The 21,427-nt window shown below is 57.8% G+C and overlaps 1 protein-coding gene and 1 long non-coding RNA gene across 2 annotated transcripts; both read left to right on the top strand.

The window, feature by feature from the left end:
- Positions 1-11,893, top strand: CALY (calcyon neuron specific vesicular protein). The gene is made up of 6 exons (NM_001266433.1): positions 1-76; positions 8,340-8,494; positions 9,328-9,441; positions 10,349-10,462; positions 11,225-11,547; positions 11,779-11,893. Exons 2-5 carry the CDS (start codon positions 8,360-8,362, stop codon positions 11,516-11,518), a joined length of 657 nt encoding a protein of 218 aa, NP_001253362.1. The 5' UTR covers positions 1-76; positions 8,340-8,359; the 3' UTR covers positions 11,519-11,547; positions 11,779-11,893.
- Positions 11,894-17,956: 6,063 nt separating this feature from the next.
- LOC144331375 (uncharacterized) lies at positions 17,957-20,499 on the top strand. The gene is made up of 3 exons (XR_013398472.1): positions 17,957-18,093; positions 19,959-20,057; positions 20,361-20,499. It is a non-coding gene; the product is annotated as an uncharacterized LOC144331375 (long non-coding RNA).
- Positions 20,500-21,427: the final 928 nt, after the last annotated feature.

The following is a 21,427-nucleotide window of genomic DNA, read 5'->3' as shown; positions in this document are numbered from 1 at the left end:
CCGCATCCTCCGCATCCACATCCGCACCGTCGTCCTCCCCGACCGCGTCCTGCAGCAGCTGCCAGTGGAGCCGCCTGTGAGCTATTTCCACATTTCTCCTTGCAGAGTGGGGGCGGGGGGCCCGAGTGGGTGCGGGGGTGCGAGGCGCGTGTGCGGCAGTGTGCGAGGTGCGTGTGCTCGCAAGTGCGCTTGTGCGTGGCGCGCGTGCGGATGAGGGTGTGAGTGTGCGTGTGTGCGAGGCGCGTGTGCGGATGCGAGTGTGCAGGGCGCGCTGCACGGCCGGCCCCCTCCCGCGGGCCTCCTCTGGTTGTCCCAGGCCAGGCCGACCCCGCGGACCCGAGGCAGTGGTCTCCAGGCTTCCCGTGACGGCGGGGCCCCGGCACGAGGGTCGCAGCCTGCAGTTCAGGGTGTCTCCGAGGTGGGCAGGGGGTGCCAGTTCCAGCTCCTGCCCAGCTCTGTCTGCCGGGGGCGGGGTGGGGCGGGCGGCAGAAGGGGCGTCGGACCAGAGCACCGAGGAGCGGCTGCCCGCACGGTGGTGCGGGGTGGGGGGTGGTCTTGATGGGGGCGTCTGCGTGACAGGCAGGAAGCGGCCAGAAGGCCGGGAGGGGCGCGGCTCCGGAACCACCTGCAACAGGCGCGGGTGCGGGGCCACAGGTGGCTGGAGAGGGAGTGGAAGCGGAAGCAGCTGCGCGCCCACTCCCCTCCGCGGGGCTGCGCCGGCCCCGCAGTGCAGCTGCTTTTGAATCAGCCGGGCAGCCACGGCCGCCTGCAGCGCCAGGGGCAGGAGGCTGCGGTGGCGCCCGTGGGGGAGGGGCGGGACCCTCAGGGATCCGCAGTCACACGCTTTTGTGCCCCCCACATAAGCCCACCTGCGCGCACCCCCAGCGTGACGCAGCATTCCAGGTTGGGGGGCGCATGCGAAAGCGAGTCTGTGACGTGACCTCCAGCCGAGCTTCCGTGGACTTTCGACTGAGAGCCTGCACCCCCGCCCCCGCCATCCATCTGTCCATCCACACGCGCCCCCACCCATCTGCCGTCAGCATCCCACGCCTCCCCTTGCCCCAGAGACAGGAGCTGGGCACTGCCTCCCTGCCAGAACGCGGCGGGTGGGGCGCAGGGGACCCGCAGAAGATGCCGCCACAGCGCAGGTGCAGGGAGGGGCCGGGAGGAGGAGCAGAGGCGGCCCCCTAGTTCCACGAGCCGCGTGCCTTCCGTGGGAGGAGGCCCCCATGACGCAGCAGTGCAAAGGGACGGTCTGGTGTGTGGGGTGGGAGGGTTGGACCCCACACACAGGCCAGTCCCCCGTTCCAACCCCGCATTCCGCCTGGGGCGCTGGGCCTGGAACCAGAAGCGAGGCTCCAGTGGGCCCCCAACGGCTTTTTCTTCCGGAAGACGCCTCTCGGCCTGTCTCCGTTGCCATGCACACCCGCGATGACGTAAAGTGGCCGTCCGAGGAGTTGGAGTTGAAGTTTGGCTCGAAGGGGACCCCAGAAGCGAAGCTCCTCCTGGCGGGGTCCTGACCCCTGGCGCCGGCCCCCCGGGGCGTGGCTCTACCCTGTGGCGCTGTGGCCGTGACTGCGCCCCCTCTCCGCCCCGCTCCCGTCTGTACAGAGGCTGGGCTTGCTCTGGGAGTCCGCTGCGGGGAGACCCCGACCCCTCCTCCTCGGTGGTACCCCCACCCCCGCGGGCCAAGCTCCACCTCAAGCCCCGGCGCTCGCCGCCCTCGCCCCACGACCACGTCATTCCCCGGCCTCTTGGCCCTCGGCTGCTCCAACTCCGCTTCCATGGATCACTTCTGTATTTAAGCCCCGTAGGGCCTCGTCCGTCTCCACCTGCGCACACACGGACGCTGGCTGCACCGTGAAACCTCGTCCGCCGAGTGCCCATTGCCCCTGCCTGGGCCACGTGGGGACCCACCTCAGGCAGAGTCTCCAGCCCAGGGTGGGTGTTCGGGGGACCCTGCACGGCCTCTTCCGGAAAGGCCCGGCCGGGCACAGGGTCGCCTGTGATGAACGCCCAGCAAGGGGCACGGGTTAGGGCCCCAGAGCGCGTGGTCAGGTCCAGGACTGGGGACCCTGTCTCCGCTCATCCAGCTCCTTCCGGCTCAGAGTGGCCTCCCCCATCTCCTATCCAGCCCTCGCTTTCCAGCCTCACTCCCGCCCACGCAGATCCTTTCCCCCTCTGGTCCTTCCTCCTCAGTTCTTTCCACACGCAGAATCTGCCACCTCCAAATCCTTCCCCCTCTGATCCTTCCCCTTCAGATCCTTCCCCCCTCATATCCTTCCCCCTCAGGTCCTTCCCCCCTCAGATCCTTTCCCGCCTCATGCCCTTCCCCCCCATGCCCTTCCCCTTCAGATCCTTCCCCCTCAGATCCTTCCCCTTCAGATCCTTCCCCCCTCATATCCTTCCCCCTCATATCCTTCCCCCTCAGATCCTTTCCCCCCTCAGATCCTTCCCCCCTCAGATCCTTTCCCCTCATGCCCTTCCCCCCATGCCCTTCCCCTTCAGATCCTTCCCCCTCAGATCCTTTCCCCCCTCAGATCCTTCCCCCCTCATATCCTTCCCCCTCAGGTCCTTCCCCCCTCAGATCCTTTCCCGCCTCATGCCCTTCCCCCCCATGCCCTTCCCCCCCATGCCCTTCCCCTTCAGATCCTTCCCCCTCAGATCCTTCCCCTTCAGATCCTTCCCCCCTCATATCCTTCCCCCTCAGATCCTTTCCCCCCTCAGATCCTTTCCCCTCATGCCCTTCCCCCCCATGCCCTTCCCCTTCAGATCCTTCCCCCTCAGATCCTTTCCCCCCTCAGATCCTTCCCCCCTCAGATCCTTTCCCCTCATGCCCTTCCCCCCCATGCCCTTCCCCTTCAGATCCTTCCCCCTCAGATCTTTCCCCTTCAGGCCCTGCCCCTCAGATCCTTCCCCTTCAGATCCTTCCCCCTCCGATCCTTCAGAGCTTTCACCTTCAGAGCCTGCCCGCCTCAGATCCTTCCCCACTCTGATCATTCCGCTTTCAGATCCTTCCCTCTCAGGTCTTTCCACACCTCTCAGATTCTTTCACCCTCAGGTCTTTCCCCCTGAGACCCTTCCCCTTCATATCCTTCCCGCCTCAGAGCCTTCCACTCAGATCATTCCGCCCTCAGGTCCTTGCTTATCAGAGCCTTTCCCATCACATCCATCCACCTTCAGATTCTTCCCCAGGCGAAAGTTGCCACCTTCTAACCTTTTTGCCCTCGGGTCCTTCCCCCTCAGATCTTTCCACTCTCAGATCCTTCGCCCTTAGACCCTTCCCCCTTAGGTCCTTCCCCTTCATATCCTTTCCCGCTCAGAACTTTCCACTCACGGATCATTCCGCCCTCAGATTTTCCCCCCTCAGATCCTTTCCCCCTCAGATCCTTCCCCGTTCAGATTTTTCTGCCCACAGAGCTTTCCCGCCTCAGAGCCTTCCACTCTCACATCTTTCCCCCTCAGAGTCTTCTCCCTTCAGAACCTTCCCTCTCAGATACTTCCGCTCTCCGATCCTTCCCACCTGGGATCCTACCCACTTGGATCCTTCCGCCAGGCTGATTCTTCCCGCTCAGATCCTTCCACCCTCGGATCCTTCCCCCTGCGTCGGCTCCTTGCCCCCTCGGGTCCCTCCCCCACCCCGTTGGGGTCCCTCCCCTGTCATATTCTTCCACTCTCGACTCCCTCCGCTCCACCCCACCCCCACCCGCGCAATCCTCCCCCGTTGGATCCGTCTGCCCTTGGATCCTTCCCACCCTCCCCGCAATCCTTCATCCTTCCCCTTCTGATCCTTCCACCTTGCAATCATTCCACCCTCAGCTCCTTCCACCCTTAGATTCTTCTCCACGCAGATGCCTCCACATTACCTCTACTTGAGTGGCAGCAGCTGGGCAGAAGCTCTGTGACCGCGGGTCCCCTGCTCCTGTTCCCCTGGCGCCTTCCCACACCTGGAACCCGAAGCGGAGCCTGGCCACTGCAGGGCGAGAAAGAGTGGTCACTGCTGGCTCTGGCAGTTAACTGGACATCCTAGCGCTGCTGTCACAAATTACAAGCGGGTGGCTTAAAATAAGTTCTTTCGCAGTTCTGAAGTCAAGAAGTCCAAAATGAAGGTGTTCGCGGGGCCATGCTCCCTCCAAGCCTCTAGGGGAGCTTCTTCCTCGCTTCCTCCAGCTTCTGGTGGCCCAAGCAATCCTTGGGTTTCAGCTGCATCATTCCAGTCTCTGCTCCGTCTGCTCCGTCTCCTACATCTAATTTCCCTGTAATAAAGATACCAGTTTTGGATCAAGGCCCACCCTGATTCAGGACGAATTTATTTTAGCTTGATTACATCTGCAAAGACCATATTTTCAAATGAGGTCCCATTCAAAGGCACCCCTCACACAGATCCTAGGACTTGGATGTATTTTTGAGGGAACATCATTCAACCCACAATGTACCCTCCTCATTTGTGGGTTGCAACTGTCTTCTCCCAGTATTGGTTTTTTCCTACCATTTTTTGAAGGCTGTTTTGATAAGCAGAAGTTCATAGTTTTAATGAAGTCATTTTATCAATATTTCCTTTTGTTGTTAGTACCTATTGTCCTAATGAAAAAATTTTTCCCTCCCTGAGATCAGAAAAATCTTCTCCTGTATTATCTTTGAGGTGCTTTATTGTTTTGCTTTTCCAGTTCAGGTTTATCCACCTGGAGTAGACTTCTCTGTGTAATGTGAGGTAGGGATCAGGCTCACTGCTTTTGATGCAGACAGAGGTTTACTGAGAGGCAGCTATGCTGCAAATCAGGGTCCGTGTGTGCAAAGTGTGTCATGTGGGACTTCTTCCACCACACAGTAGCCCCACACCACTCCATTTCCAATGCTGTGCAATAAGCCAGACCCTGGCAGATGAGATCTCCTCCATGTTTTTTTGTTTTTGTTTTTGTTTTTTGGGGTTTTTTTTTTTTAATGGAGTTTTGCTCTTGTTGCCCAGGCTGGAGTGCAGTGGCACAATCTCGGTTCACTGCAACCTCTGCCTGCCAGGTTCAAGCGATTCTCCTGCCTCAGCCTCCCGAGTAGCTGGGATTATAGGCGTGTGCCACCATGCCTGGCTAATTTTTGTATTTTTAGTCAAGACCGGGTTTCACTATGTTGGCCAGGTTGGTCTCAAACTCCTGATCTTGTGATCCACCCACCTCTGCCTCCCAAAATGCTGGGATTACAGGTGTGAGCCACTATGCCTGGCAGTCCATGTTATTTTCCAAGATACTTGGTGTGTTCCTGCCCCTCTGCCTTCCATGTAAAATGACAGTGCTTGTCAAGTTCATTTAAAAAACTGTTGGGATTTTGATTAAGATTTACTGCATCTACAGATCGGGGGGTAGGTAATTTGTTTAAACATGGAAACTCCCCAAATCCATAGACACAGCCTTCCCCATTTACTTGGGGGATTTAGCTTTTCTTGGTCTCTGTCGACAATGTTCCCTGGTTTCCATGTGGAGGCCCTGCCCTGTCCCTGTTCCTCAGCTCTTTTTACACCTATTCCTGAGGATTTGATAGTTTTGATATTATTTAAATGGAGTACTTCAATAAATTATGTATTTATTTATTTTTGCCACTGACATATAGGAATGTAACTGATTTCTGAATACCTTAAATCCAACAGCCTTGCCAAACTCACTTTTTTTTTTTTTTTTTTTTTTTTGAGACGGAGTCTCGCTCTGTCCCAGGCTGGAGTGCAGTGGCGCTATCTCGGCTCACTGCAAGCTCCGCCTCCCGGGTTCCCGCCATTCTCCTGCCTCAGCCTCCCGAGTAGCTGGGACTACAGGCGCCCGCCACCTCGCCCGGCTAATTTTCTTGTATTTTTAGTAGAGACGGGGTTTCATTGTGTTAGCCAGGATGGTCTCGATCTCCTGACCTCGTGATCCGCCCGTCTCGGCCTCCCAAAGTGCTGGGATTACAGGCTTGAGCCACCGCGCCCGGCCCAAACTCACTTTTTGATCCTTATGATTTATCTATAGATTCTTCTGGGGTTTCTTTTTTTTTTTTTTTTTTTTTTTTTTTTTTTTTTTGAGACGGAGTCTCGCTGTGTCGCCCAGGCTGGAGTGCAGTGGCCGGATCTCAGCTCACTGCAAGCTCTGCCTCCCGGGTTTTTACGCCATTCTCCTGCCTCAGCCTCCCGAGTAGCCGGGACTACAGGCGCCCGCCACCTCGCCCGGCTAGTTTTTTGTATTTTTTAGTAGAGACGGGGTTTCACCGTGTTAGCCAGGATGGTCTCGAACTCCTGACCTCGTGATCCGCCCGTCTCGGCCTCCCAAAGTGCTGGGATTACAGGCTTGAGCCACCGCGCCCGGCCTCTTCTGGGGTTTCTAAACACAGAAAGTGTTTCATGGGTGAATAATCAGAGTATTATTTATTCTTGCCTGGCACTAGAGCTCATTTCTTTGTCCTACCCTACAGCATTGGCTGAGACCTCTAGCGCCATAACTTGTAGAACCGCAGATCAAGGCGCTTTCAGGATTCACATTCAGTGAGGTTTGCTGTGGGGATTTTGTGGTTCACTGTTACTGGGTTACAGCACTCGCCTCCTGCCTTAGTGTGCTAATGGGTCCGAGGAATAGTAAATGAGCCCTGAGTCTTACCCAGAGTTACTTCTACTCCTCTAGCAATTGATCAGATACGCTTTTTCATTGTTCTGTTAATACGGTGAAAAATACGATTGCTTGCCAAATGTTAAGCCAAACTTCATTTCCAGAATACACCCAACCTGTCATATGTTACCTTGTTGTATTCGCTGGACTCACCCTGCTTGAGCTTTGGGGCTTCGCAGTGGTGTGTGCGTGTGGAGGAGGCTGGCCTGTGAGCTCCTCTCCGATGCTGTCCTTGCTGGGTTAGGGGACTGAGGCTAGTTGGCCTCAGGAGCTGGTGAGTGCTCCCTTGTCTTTCTGGAAGTTTTGTGGACATTTGCATTACTTTCCCTGTAAATGGTTGGTAGAATGCTGTGGTGATGCTGTCTGCGCTTGGAGTTCTTTGTGAGAAGGTTGCAATGGCAGATTCTTCTTCTTCTTCTTCTTCTTTTTTTTTTTTTTTGAGGCGGAGTCTCATTCTGTCACTCACGTTGGAGTGCAGTGGCGCGATCTCGGCTCATTGCAACCTCTGCCTCCCGGGTTCAGGCGATTCTCCCACCTCAGCCTCCCGAGTAGCTGGGACCCCAGGTGCCACCATCGCACCGGGCCACAGGTTCCGTTTCTACTGCACACAGGACCTTTTTTTCCTTTGATTGATTGAATACATTTTGTTTTTCTGCTTTTTCCATTGATCAGCTCGGAGGTCATCCGCTGCATTCTTTTTCTCTAGGAGGTCCGCCTGAAGGCGAAGCCGAGCACCCTCGGCCTCTCCGGGGTTGGTGGGGCCCCGCTGTGGTGTTCAGCTCCGCAGGGGCCCCGCTCCCCGCGGCCTTCAGCGCCGGGCTCGCAGCTGGGCTGACTCGCGGGTGCCCTCTTGTGGCCGCTCTGTCTCACTTCCTGCGTCTCCGGCAGAGTCGCCGGACAGAACGAGGACTGACTGCAGGATAAGCACGTCCCATGAGGCTTATTGCGAGGGATGCTCTTATATTAAAAATGGGCTCGTTGCTTATCTGAAATTCAAATTTAGCTGGGTCTCCAGCATTTTTATGTGCTGAGTCTGGCACCCAACTCTCCAGACTGATGTCCAGGATTGTCGGCTTTAAGAGGTTGTCTAGAGTCAGGCGCGGTGGCTCATTCCTGTAATCCCAGCACTGTGGGAGGCTGAGGCAAGCAGATGGCTTGAGACCAGCCTGGGCAATCTGGCGAAACCCTGTCTCTACAAAACATGTAAAAATTAGCCAGGCGTGGTGGGGTGCGCCTGTGGTCCCAGGTACTCGGGAGGCTGAGATGGCAGGATTGCTTAAGCCCAGTAGGCAGAGGCTGCAGTGAGCCAAGATCACACCACTGCACTCCCACCTGGGCCACAAAACAAGATCCTATCTCAAAAAAAGAAAAAGAAAAAAGAAGAAGAAGAAGAAGGAAAAAGAGGAGATTGTCTTGTCTAGAGCAGCCGCTGGTGGAAGACTCCCCCGGCTTCATGGACAGTCACTGGTTGGGGTGCTTTCCCCTGCAGTGCTGTGGGGTCCAGAGGGGCTGTGGGGGTCAAGAAGGTACAGTACCCAGCATCTGGCTGGATTTGACCGGTTTGCCCAAGGAGGCTGGCCTGACCACTTACAGCCTGTCCCTGGTTCTGGTGTGAGGAGCATTAGGACCAGCTCAGGGTCCTCTGGCTTTAGAGCCAGCTGGCATGGGTGTCCAGGGGGCAGCCTGTGGGCAGTGACCCTGTCTGTCTCTGGACAGGACAAGCACTGCCATCCACCATGGTGAAGCTGGGCTGCAGCTTCTCTGGGAAGCCAGGTAAAGACCCTGGGGACCAGGATGGGGCTGCCATGGACAGTGTGCCTCTGATCAGCCCCTTGGACGTCAGCCAGCTCCAGCCGCCGCTCCCTGACCAGGTGAGGGCCTGGGCCAGCGTGGAGTCCCTTCTCAGGCTCCCCTGGGAACAAAGGGGTGTGGGGTGAGGTTTGTCTAGATGTGGCCTCTTCCCAGGTGCAGTAGAGCAAGCAGAAGAAGGACCGTGGGGACCAAAACCCCAGTTGGCCATGGGCACTCTATGTGACCTCCTGGTCAGCTCCCCCATATGCCAGGGCTGGGCAAACTGGCCGACGGGTAACCAAGAATTCACGCACTGACTCCTAGACAGCAGCCCGCCCACCTGCTGTCCATAGGGCACCCAGCAGGCAACGCTTCCCACCCTTCCCTCGGGGCATGGCCCTGTCCTGGGTTGAGCCTGAGATATGGAGGTCCTTGGGCAAGTGACCACTGGGGGTGCTTATAGCAGAAACTGGGGAGAAGCAAAGAGCTCAGTTCTAGCCCAATCCAGTTTGACCCCCTAGGGAGTTGTGCAGCATGGAAGGCACCCTGAGTTGTCCCTGCTGGAGGTGGGGGCAGCATCTATGCTGGGGACCCAGGACAGGAGGACCACCCCTGCTGGCCAAGGGCAATTCTCCAGCACCCTGAATTGAAGGCAGCAGGCAAAGCGAGGGGCTCCGTCAGCGACCAGGCCAAGCCCAGGACTGCCATGCGCCCAGCAGACTTTCAGTGTCCACCTTCCCTTGGCCTAACTTTGTGGCTGCTGGAGCCCTGCCATCCACCAGACGGTCCTGGGAGATGGTCAGGGTCAACACCACTGCCACGAAGCTGACCCTGGCTCCCTCCCCTCTCAGTTCAGGGCTCTCTTGGGTCCCTCCCAGCTGCCCACTGAGGCCATGGCCATCTCTTTTCACAGGTGGTCATCAAGACGCAGACAGAATACCAGCTGTCCTCCTTAGACCAGCAGAAGAAGTTCCCTGACCTGGAGGGCCAGAGGCTGAACTGCAGCCACCCAGAGGAAGGACGCAGGGTAACCACACTCACCCCACCCACTGTGGGGACTCAGGGCAGGGGGAGAAGGTGGAAGGCAGCTGGGGGTGCCTGGGCTCAGGCCAGGCCGGGCTGGAGTCCCCTTGCTGTCTGGGAGGAGAGGGTGGCGGTGAGACACCCCACCCAGAGCTGGCCTCCAACTGCCCTGCAGTCATCAGGCCCCCTGGCGAGGCTGCAGGTGCGGACTGACCAAACGGTAGTGCTCCTGAGATGTTTCTCTTCCTGGGAAGCGCTGGCCAGTGCTGCTTGCCTGTTTGCCCAGAGGGTCATTGTCTCATCTTCAGTGACTTACGGGCTTTCTATGTAATACTTTCTTTCTGCAGTATATCTGGCAAATATCTTCTCTCATCCTCTTGTTTAAATCTCTCAACGTATTAAGATAGCTTTAGTCATTTTTAGTGGACTGTTTCCAAAGCCTTCCATTCTCCAGTAGTAAGATCTGCTAGGGCTCCCCGCCCCTGGCTTCACGTTCCAGTCTGCAGCTCATGTTACAGCACCCACTGTGGGCAGTCCCCTGGGAGGCCTGGTGAGTGCAGCCTCCGACTCACCTGAGGCTGTGGCCCCCATCCCCTGTGGAGCCCACAGCGAAGGGAAGCTGCAAATTTCCACAAGACCCACCTGGGTCAAAGGCCACATCACTTTACCTGGTGGCAGATGTCTCCAGAACCCCAGTGGAGGGGCCGCCAGCAAGGCCTGGCCCCCAGGGGTGATGCCAGCACACTTGACCCTCGGAAAAGTGGGAAAAGCCACTGGCTGCCCAGGGCGGGGGGTGGGGTATCAAGACTGGAGGGCGGGGATGGTCCTGTGCCAGCACCAGCCCCTGAGGAGCTCCCCACAAAGGCGACCCCTGCCTGGCGTGGCTGAGCCCCTCTCTGCCCTCCTGCCAGCTGCCCACCGCGCGGATGATCGCCTTCGCCATGGCGCTGCTGGGCTGCGTGCTGATCATGTACAAGGCCATCTGGTACGATCAGTTCACCTGCCCCGATGGCTTCCTGCTGCGGGTAAGGGGGCCAGGGCTCTGGGTGGGGGGCGGTGGAGCGGCGCCTCCTCCCATAGCCTCCAGGCAGGGGGTGGTAGGGGTGTCTGCTGCTGCTGGGGGAAAGTGGTCTCCAAAGCCATGTTCCCGTTATTTCTCTAGAACATGAAAGTCTATCTTTTGAAAATTTAAAAGAAAAGATGTGTTAGTGATGGGTTTCTCTTCTTGTAATTTAAAAAATAAGTAAAAGACGAGGCAGAAAAGGTCGCCCTCCAGCCATCTCTCTAGGGGTCATCTGTCCTCCTGAGTGACTTGTGCGAGGTTTTATTTTCATATAACATGATATTAATGCTCCCTACATATTTGGCAAATATTTTCTTCCATCCTTTTTTTTTTAAATCTCTTTGCCAATAATAGTTATAGCATTTAGTGTGTTTTTAGAAAGCCTTTTATTCATCAGAAGTAAAATCTGCTCCTTTTCTCATAACTCCATGGTTTATGCTCTGGAGCGCGCTCGCAGAGGCCTTGCTGGGCTGAGCAGGTCCACTGGTGTCTGCGCCCCTCTCCCTGGGTGGCCCCCTCCCCTTACAACCCGCGACCTCCTGGCTCCGTGCCCCCCCCCACCCAGGGCCCTGAGTTCTGAACCGGAGGCTGACCTTCGGTGTCCTGAAACCATGGCTCCGTTACAAACTGTCCGCAGTGCCCCCAACCGCAGAAGCGGGAGGGCCCGGGCCCGGGGCGCACAGGAGGGCTCAGCCCGCCGGCCCTGACCCGGCCCCTCCCGCAGCACAAGATCTGCACGCCGCTGACCCTGGAGATGTACTACACGGAGATGGACCCCGAGCGCCACCGCAGCATCCTGGCGGCCATCGGGGCCTACCCGCTGAGCCGCAAGCACGGCACGGAGACGCCGGCGGCCTGGGGGGACGGCTACCGCGCCGCCAAGGAGGAGCGCAAGGGGCCCACCCAGGCTGGGGCGGCGGCGGCCGCCACCGAACCCCCCGGGAAGCCGTCGGCCAAGGCGGAGAAGGAGGCGGCGCGGAAGGCGGCCGGGAGCGCGGCGCCCCCGCCCGTGCAGTGATGGTCTCCGGCCCCGCAGCCCGGTCCGGGGTAGGTGCGCGCCGCGGGGCCCCGCCGGCTCTGCCCCGGTCTCTTCCTGGCCTCCCGCCACCGCTTCTGAGCCAGAGACCCCGGCCACCCCCCTCTTCCTCTTCCCTCCGACCCGGCCCGCCAGAACCTCGGGAGTGGGGGGTGTGAATCCGAGCCCGCCGTGGGGCGCGGTGTCCGTGGGGAGCCCCCGGCCGCGTCGCCGCTCTCAACCCTCGGGCTCTGTCTCCGCAGCGTCCCCCGCCAGCTCCTGTGACCAGCGCGTCGCCCGATGCTCTCCGCCGTGTTCGTGTCTCGCCCCCAGGCGCCCTCGCTGCAGCCCTGCCCCCGTGGGTCTCTGACTCTGTCGCTTTTCTCTAAGTAAAGATTTCACGTTCACCGGAGTCTTCCATCTCTCCTGCGCGTCCTCTGCCCGGCTGGCCTTTCTCCCGCCCCCCACCCTGCCAGCTGTGAGTGAGGCCGGCATTGTGCTCCCCCCAGGGACCCCCGAAGGACCCAGGAGAGATTCCGTGGGGGCAGCTCCCGGGAAGCCGTAGCGCGCCCAGGCGTCACGCGCATCCTCGCGCTGGGTGGTCCCGGCCTTGTCCAAGCCCCACCGGGATATGCCTTAATGGCGGGGCTCCGGCCCACCCAGGGGAGCCTCGGGTCCATCCCTAACCGCTGCCCAGCCCCTTGTCCTGCTGGTTCCACCCCCACCATCTACCTGGTGCTGGGCCTGGGTCCCGGGCATCCCCCCTCTGACAGGAGTGTCTGCCTCCCCGCTGACCCCTGGTTCTGGGCGGCACCCATGAGCAGCTTCTGCCTCCTAGATGTGCGGCCCACAGGCATAAATGACCAAGTGAAGAAAGAAGTGAATGGGGGCGTCTGAGTGGGGAGTGGCGCCTGAGGAGGGGTGAGCTCTGGCTCCTGGGGTCTGGGTTCTCCCGTGTCCCTGGAGCCAGATGAAAGATGGTAAGGCTGAAGGGCCAGGGGAGCCTAGAGCTGCTGAGTCCCCCCCCAAGCATCCCCACCTCAGCCCCAGCCAACTCCCGGCACTGAACACTACAGGGAATGGACTCTGGCAAATCTCACCCACCGCCTGCACCACCCCAACCAGCTGCAGCTCTGCAGCGCCGCCCACCCAAACACCTGTCCTCCTCGGATCCCTTTCACGTGGGGCCCAGACGCCCCACCTGGTGGGAGGGGAGTTCGGGCCTTGGGACTAAGGGCTTGCGGCTGAGAGACAGCAACAGAGCCTAGACGGTCCCGCCAGCCACTGGAAGCAGCTTCAGGCAGGAGGGGCCGGCATTTCCTGCACTGCGTGGTGGAGGGTGGGGGCCTCATACACAGGTGGGATCCCTTTGGGAAGCCCCGCCTTGATCTCAGCATGGAGCCCAGTGACTTGGAGAACAGCCCAGAGCAGCCTCTACGGCATCAAGGGAGCTGCCAGAGCCAGCGCCAGTGGATCTAACCTGTTCCTGGGCACTGGGCTAGGGGACTGGATGGTCACTGGAGTCCTGGTTGTGAACACAGGGCTGGATGCTCAGACCAAGAGTGGATGGAAGACCCCCACCATTGGCTCCCAGGCCTGCTGGCAAGGTGGGGGTCTAGGCAGCTTCCCAGCTCCGTGGGACTGGCCTGCTTTGGAACAGTGGGCAGTGCCCAGGAAGCCTGTGAACTGCGCCTGCCAGGGAAGCCGTGGTGAACTGGAGGCCAGCCAGGTGGGGTCAGGGAAGGCAGGGCTGTGCACACCACACCCTTCACTGCTGGGCTTCTAAGGGCATTGAACAGGCACACGCAGAACTGAGTTGGCCCTAATGGCCTGCAAGGGAGGAAGGTGGGGGACCTGGGACCTCAGCTGGGATATATGAGGGCAGGGAGTCTCTGCATGGCTGATGTTTGAATTAAAATACAGCTTTTTCCCTATATTTTATTATTTTTATTTTTATTTTATTTCATTTTATTTTTTGAGACAGAATCTTGCTCTGTCGCCCAGGCTGGAGTGCAGTGGCGCGATCTCCGTTCACTGCAAGCTCCGCCTCCTGGGTTCACGCCATTCTCCTGCCTCAGCCTCCCGAGTAGCTGGAATTACAGGCGCCTGCCACCTTGCCCGGCTAATTTTTTTGTATTTTTAGTAGAGATTGGGTTTCACTGTGTTAGCCAGGATGGTCTTGAACTCCTGACTTCGTGATCCACCCGCCTCGGCCTCCCAAAGTGCTGGGATTACAGGCGTGAGCCATTGCACCTGGCCATGACAGACTCTTTATAACAATCAGTTCTCAGCTAGACGCAAGCAATGGCTCATGCCTGTAATCCCAGCACTGTGGGAGGCCGAGGTGGGCGGATCACTGTAGGATCCAGCCCTACGGGGCTTAGCAGGTGTTCTCCCCGCCTGTGGAGATGAGAGATTGTAAGAAATAAAGACACAAGACAAAGAGATAAAGAGAAAGAGCTGGGCCTGGGGGACCACTACCACCAAGACGTGGAGACTGGTAGTGGCCCTGAACGGCCGGGCACGCTGATATTTATTGCATACAAGACAAAGGGGCAGGGTAAGGAGGGTGGATCTTCTAAGTGATTGACAAGGTGAAACAAGTCACGTGATCACAGGACACAGGGCCCTTCCCTCTTAGGTAGCCGAAGTAGAGAGGGAGGGCAGCATATGTCAGCGTTTTCTTCTATGCACTTATAGGAAAGATAAGACTTTAAGACTTTTACTATTTCTTCTACCTCTGTCTTCTACGAACTTCAAAGAGGAACCAGGAGTACGGGAGGAGCATGAAAGTGGACAAGGAGCGTGACCGTTGAAGCACAGCACCACAGGGAGGGGTTTAGGCCGCCAGATGACCGCGGGCAGGCCTGGATAATATCCAGCCTTCCACAAGAAGCTGCTGGAGCAGAGTGTTCCCTGACTCCTCCAAGGAAAGGAGACTCCCTTTTGCGGTCTGCTAAGTAACGGGTGCCTTCCCAGACACTGGTGTTACCACCTGACCAAGGAGTCCTCAAGCAGCCCTTATGCGGGCGTGACAGAGGGTTCACCTCTTGTCTTCTTCGTCACTTCTCACAGTGTCCCTTCAGCACCTGACCTTATGCCCACTGGTTATTCCTAGGTTATATTAGTAATACAACAAAGAGTAATATTAAAAGCTAATGTTTATACGAATGATTGATAATGTCCACGATCATCTCTATATCTAATTTGTATTATAACTATTCTTATTCTAACTACTTCCTTTATTATACTGAAACAGTTTGTGTCTTCAGTCTCTTGCCTTGGCACCTGGGTAATCCTTTACCCACAGATCACAAGGTCAGTAGATCGAGACCATCCTGGCTAACACAGTGAAACCCCCTTTCTACTAAAAAAAAAAAAAAAAAAAAAATTATCTGGTGTGGTGGCGGGCGCCTATAGTCCCAGCTACTTAGGAGGCTGAGGCAGGAGAATGGCGTGAACCTGGGAGGCGGAGCTTGCAGTGAGCCAAGATGACACCGCTGTACTCCAGCCTAGGCGACAGAGCAAAACTCCGTCAAAAAAAAAAATCAATTATCGGGTCAGGTGCTGTGGTTCACACCTGTAATCCCAGCACTTTGGTTGGCCAAGGTGGGTGGATCACAAGGTCAGGTGATCAAGATCATCCTCACTAGCACGGTGAAACGCGGTTGAGAGATGAAGCCAGCTGGATTTCCTGGGTCAAGTGGGTACTTGGAGAACTTTTCTGTCTTACAAGAGGATTATAAAATGCACCAATTAGCACTCTGTAGCTAGCTAGAGGTTTGTAAAATGCACAAATCAGTGCTCTGTAAAAACACACCAATCAGCGCTCTGTAGCTGGCTAGAGGTTTGTAAAATGCACCAATCAGTGCACTGTAAAAACACACCAATCAGCACTCTGTAGCTAGCTAGAGGTTTGTAAAATGGACCAATCAGCACTCTGTAAAATGGACCAATCAGCAGGACATGGGCAGGGACAAAGAAGGGAATAAAAGCTGGCCACCACCCCCCATATCCCCCAGCCAGCAGGGGCAACCTGTTCGGGTCCCCTTCCACAATGTGGAAGCTTTGTTCTTTGACACTTCACAATAGATCTTGCTGCTATATATGCTTTGGGTCCGTGCCACCTTTAAGAGCTGTAACACTCACTGCGAAGGTCTACAGCTTCATTCTTGAAGTCAGCGAGACCACAAACCCACCAGAAGGAACCAACTCCAGACACACTACACACCGTCTCTACTAAAAATACAAAAAATTATCTGCACGTTGTGCTGGGCGCCTGTAGTCCCAGCTACTCAGGAGGCTGAGGCAGGAGAATAGTGTGAACCTGGGAGGTGGAGCTTGCAGTGAGCCAAGATTGCACCGCTCACTCCAACCTGGGCAACAGAGCAAGACTCAAAAGAAAAAAAAAATAATTCCTCACAGTAAGTAATCAAGCAAGAACTCACTCATTACCTTGAGAGTGGCATCAACCCATTCATATCTGCCCCATGACCCAAACACCTCCCATCCAGGCCCCACCTTGAACGCTGGGGGTCAAATGTTAACATCCAAACTCCAGCATCTGGCATTCCACCCCATCCGCTCTATCACACTCCACCACCTCGTCTCTCTACCTACCAGCCTATCAATTATCTGCCACCTATTGTCTATGGCCTATTATCTATCATCGATCACCTATTGTCTATCACCTATTATCCTCTATCGTCTATCACCTACCGTCTATTACCTATCATCTATCAATAATCTGTCTTCTCTTTAGCTGCTACCTACCTAACGTTTTTTCTGAGCCAATGAGTGAATGGGGCATCTGAGTGGGGAGTGGGGAGTGGGGTCTGAGGAGGGGTAAGATCTGCCCCAGGGACGGGCATCTCCCATTCCCTTGGAGCCAGATGGGAGCTGAGAAGGGCCCAGGGGCTCCTGGAGCTGCCGTAAGTCCCATCCTCCCCACCCGGCCTGGCAACTCCTTGCACTCAGAGGAAGTGACCTCTTTATCCTTAAATACTTCAGTGTGGATTCCCCGCAAACAAGGGCGTTTTCTTACGTAAGCTTCATGCAATGATCGAAATCAGGAATTTAGGTTTCCAGATCCACACAACCCACATGAGAGCCAACAGGGTGGGGGTGGAGGGACTTCTGGCTTCCCTGTGTGCGAGCATGGATGCACGTACAGAGAGGGGGGGCATGGATTGTGTGTGTGAGTGTGTGTGAGTATGAGCACAGACGCACAGAGAGGAGGGAGTGTGGATTATGTGTGTGTGAGCGTGTGAGCACGGACAGACAGGAGAGGGTGTGCATTCTGTGTTAGCGTTAGTGTGAGCATGTGTGTGAGCACAGATGCACAGAGAGGGGGTGTGGATTGTGTGTGTGTGTGAAAGTGTTAGTGTGACCATGTGAGCACAGATGCATATACAAAGAGAAGGGGTGTGGATTGTGTGTGTGTCTTAGTGAGAGCGCGAATACAGATACACATAGAGGAGGTGGCATGGATTGTGTGTGTGCATGAGCATATGAGTGTGTGAATGTGAGCACAGATGCACATAAGAGAGGAGGGGCATGGATTGTGTGAGTGTGAGCGTGTGTGTGTGAGCAGGGATGCACATACAGAGAGGAGGGAGTGTGGAGTGTGTGTGAGAGTGTTAGTGGGAGTATATGTGTGTGTGAGCACGGAACCACATACAGAGAGGAGGGGTGTGGATTGTGTGTATGAGTGTGAGCATGTGTGTGAGCAGGGACACACATACAGAGAGGAGGGGCATGGATTGTGTGAGCGTGTGTGAGTGTGAGCACGGAACCACATACAGAGAGGAGGGACGTGGATTGTGTGAGCGTGTGTGAGTGTGAGCACGGAACCACATACAGAAAGGAGATCGAGTGGATCGTCTGACTGTGCACGTGAATGAGCGTGAGAGGCAGAGGGGCAAGGGGGACAGTAGGAGTCAAGGAATGTGTCCACTGTGTTCCCAGCACTGGGCTTCAAATCTGGCTAATTCTTGGAGCTCACCTGTCACCTGCTCATCTACAGATGGGTAAACTGAGGCCCGCGGCAGAGGCCTTACATTCGCGCAGGGTGGCTGGAGCCGGGAGGATCACTGCGGACCCCTGCCTGCTCCCACACCTCCTCCCACAGGCTCCCAGCCGCCTGCCCCTGGCAATGGGAGGCCTGGAAGCTGGGCCAGGACCACGGCGACCGCCGACTCTGCGCGGCTCCCCACGGGGCCACCCACATCCTCCAAGCGCATCCCTCCTGGTGTCCGAGCTGACACCCAGCGGAGAAGGCGACACTTTGCTGACGCCTCCAGGAGGGGGCGCTGCAGCCGGCCGGGCCGCCCCGGGCCGCGGGGAAAGGGGAGGACGGCGACCGGTCGCCTGAGGTCTTGTCTCCGCACGCCCCGGGGTGTCGGCCGGCTGGCGGTGGAGCGGACACGGGCACAGCCTGGCCGTGGGAGGAGCGGGCGCAGGGGCCGGAGGATGAAGGGACGGGGCTTGGCGGCCCCGGCCTCCCTGTTTCCTGTGAAGGACGGAGACCGGCACCGGCACCCACGGCTGCACTTCAGCCCGGAGTCATCCATGCACAGGTGGGCCCTGGCCTCTCCGCCTGTGTGTTGGGGGGGGGGGTGCGGCCTCCCCACCTGTGTGTGTTCGGGGGGGGGTGCGGCCTCTCCACCTGTGTGTTCCGGGGGGGGTGCGGCCTCTCCGCCTGTGTGTTCGGGGGGGGGATGCGGCCTCTCCACCTGTGTGTGTTCCGGGGGGGGGTGCGGCCTCTCCACCTGTGTGTGTTCGGGGCGGATGCGGCCTCTCCACCTGTGTGTGTTCCCGGGGGAGGATGCGGCCTCTCCACCTGTGTGTGTTCCGGGGGGGGGGATGCGGCCTCTCCACCTGTGTGTGTTCCGGGGGGGGGATGCGGCCTCTCCACCTGTGTGTTCGGGGGGGGGGTGCGGCCTCTCCACCTGTGTGTGTTCCGGGGGGAGGATGCGGCCTCTCCACCTGTGTGTGTTCCGGGGGGGGGGATGCGGCCTCTCCACCTGTGTGTTCGGGGGGGGGGTGCGGCCTCCCCACCTGTGTGTGTTCCGGGGGGGATGCGGCCTCTCCACCTGTGTGTGTTCCGGGGGGTGCGGCCTCTCCACCTGTGTGTGTTCGGGGGGGGGGGGGTGCGGCCTCTCCACCTGTGTGTGTTCCGGGGGGGATGTGGCCTCTCCACCTGTGTGTGTTCCGGGGGGGATGCGGCCTCTCCACCTGTGTGTGTTCCGGGGGGGATGCGGCCTCTCCACCTGTGTGTGTTCCGGGGGGTGCGGCCTCTCCACCTGTGTGTGTTCGGGGGGGGGTGCGGCCTCTCCACCTGTGTGTGTTCCGGGGGGGGGGGGATGCGGCCTCTCCACCTGTGTGTGTTCCGGGGGGGGGATGCGGCCTCTCCACCTGTGTGTGTTCCGGGGGGGGGATGCGGCCTCTCCACCTGTGTGTTCGGGGGGGGGGTGCGGCCTCCCCACCTGTGTGTGTTCCGGGGGGGATGCGGCCTCTCCACCTGTGTGTGTTCCGGGGGGTGCGGCCTCTCCACCTGTGTGTGTTCGGGGGGGGGTGCGGCCTCTCCACCTGTGTGTGTTCCGGGGGGGATGCGGCCTCTCCACCTGTGTGTGTTCCGGGGGAGATGCGGCCTCTCCACCTGTGTGTGTTCCGGGGGGGATGCGGCCTCTCCACCTGTGTGTGTTCCGGGGGGTGCGGCCTCTCCACCTGTGTGTGTTCGGGGGGGGGTGCGGCCTCTCCACCTGTGTGTGTTCGGGGGGGGGGTGCGGCCTCCCCACCTGTGTGTGTTCCGGGGGGGATGCGGCCTCTCCACCTGTGTGTGTTGGGGGGGGTGCGGCCTCTCCACCTGTGTGTGTTCCGGGGATGCGGCCTCACCACCTGTGTGTGTTCCGGGGGGGATGCGGCCTCTCCACCTGTGTGTGTTCCGTGGGTGGGGGTTGCGGCCTCTCCACCTGTGTGTGTTCGGGGGGCGGTGCGGCCTCTCCACCTGTGCGTGTTCAGGGGGGGGAGGCCTCCACCTGTGTGTGTTCGGGGGGGGAGGCCTCCACCTGTGTGTTCCGGGGGGGGGGTTGCGGCTTTTCCACCTGTGTGTGTTCCGGGGGGGTGCGGCCTCTCCATCTGTGTGTGTTCGGGGGGGTGCGGCCTCTCCACCTGTGTGTGTTCGGGGGCGGGGGCGCAGCCTCTCCACCTGTGTGTGTTCTGGGGGGGGAGGCCTCCACCTGTGTGTGTTCCGGGAGGAGAGGTGCAGCCTCTCCACCTGTGCGTGTTCCGGGGGGTGCAACCTCTCCATCTGTGTCCTTGGGGAGGGGAGGGTGCGGCCTTTCCATCTCTGTGTCCTGTGGGGGGGTGCGGCCCTTCCATCTCTGTGTCTGGGGGTTGTGGGCATTCCATCCTGTGTCTTGTCTGAGTCTTCTCTTGACAGCTGTGACCTGGAAGCCACGTCCAGGTGTGTTCAGAGTTGGTTCCTTCCAGTGGGTTCATGGTCTCGCTGACTTCAAGAATGGAGCCACGGACCTTAGCGGTGAGTGTTAAGGCTCTTAAAGATGGCATGGACCCAAAGAGTGAGCAGCAGCAAGATTTACTGTGAACAGCAGCGGGTTGCCACTGTTGGCTGGGAGGGGTGTAGGGGTGTAGGGGTGGGGATGTGTGTGTGTGGGAGGGGGGGCCAGCTTTTATTCTCTGTATTTGTCCCTGCCCATGTCCTGCTGATTGGTCCATTTTACAGGGTACTGATTGGCCCATTTTAAAAACGTCTAGCTAGCTACAGAGCACTGATTGGTGCGTTTTTACAGAGCCCTGATTGGTGCATTTTATAAACCTCTAGCTAGCTACAGAAAAGTTCTCCAAGTCCCTACTCAACCCAGGAAGTCCAGCTGGCTTCAGCTCTCACAGGTCTTGCAGCAGAAACATGAGCATCTGCCTGGCGCGGTGGTTCACGACTGTAATCCCAGCACTTGGGGAGGTTGAGGCAGGCAGATCACCTGAGGTCAGGAGTTCAAGACCAGCCTGGCCAACATAGTGAAACGCTGTATCTACTAAAAATACAAAAAGTAGCCAGGTATGGTGGTGTGCGTCTATAATCCCAGTTACTCAGGAGGCTGAGGCAGGAGAATCGCTTGAACCTGGGGGGCGGAGGTTGCAGTGAGCCAAGGTCATGCCACTGCACTCCAGCCTGGGCAAGAAGAGCAAGACTGTCTCAAAAAAAAAAAAAAAAAAAAAGGAAAAAAAGAAAAAGAAAGAAAAGAAACATGAGCATCTCCTTAGAAATGGATGCAGCCCACGTACAATTACGATGCTGGCTTTAAAAAAAAAATCAGTAACATTCTTCATACCGAAGTTCTACACTCCCCACTTGTCAGAAGAAAAACTGAGACAGAATAAACAAACAGCTTCCAGGCGGAGATGAAGCTAGGATTGGAACCCAGGACCTACAGCCCCCAAAGAGTATAAAACAGTCCTGCTGTGAACAAAAGAGTTTTAGCAGAATCTGCTGTTGTGGAAAGGGCTAACACATCCTCGTGGAGCACTGCCGCCAGCGCTGTGCTGCCGGCCTTGTGCAGGGAGCTCATGCAGGAGCTGGAGAAGGACTTGACGGGCTGGGACAGGATCTCTTCGGGGAGACAGAACGAGCAGTAAATGTGCATGTTTGCATTTTTCTTGTGTTGTGCTTTCTCAAGCGGCTGACGGGCCCCGGGCGACCCCGCCACAGCCACCCTCAGTCATTGCTCATCTCCCACCCCACACACGTGCATGTTAAGCCTCTCTTCACCTGTGCACCCAGGCCTGGGCTTCAGGCTTTAGTGTCTTCCCTTGAGTGCTTGGGAACCTGCCTTCAGTTTCCAGAGCACAAAGCACTGAGCGATGTCAGCTCTGAACCTGAGGCCCTTGAGA

Source organism: Macaca mulatta, chromosome 9 (assembly GCF_049350105.2).
Source record: "Macaca mulatta isolate MMU2019108-1 chromosome 9, T2T-MMU8v2.0, whole genome shotgun sequence".
Classification (NCBI taxonomy): Eukaryota; Metazoa; Chordata; class Mammalia; order Primates; family Cercopithecidae; genus Macaca; species Macaca mulatta.
This window is presented reverse-complemented; position numbering and strand designations above follow the sequence as displayed.

Bases quoted from the DNA above. Each gene is read 5' to 3' on its own strand.
- CALY (NM_001266433.1), top strand. From the start codon at position 8,360: ATGGTGAAGCTGGGCTGCAGCTTCTCTGGGAAGCCAGGTAAAGACCCT. The intron at 8,495-9,327 runs GTGAGGGCCTGG...CTCTTTTCACAG, and splicing joins AGCCGCCGCTCCCTGACCAG to GTGGTCATCAAGACGCAGAC. The intron at 9,442-10,348 runs GTAACCACACTC...CCCTCCTGCCAG, and splicing joins ACCCAGAGGAAGGACGCAGG to CTGCCCACCGCGCGGATGAT.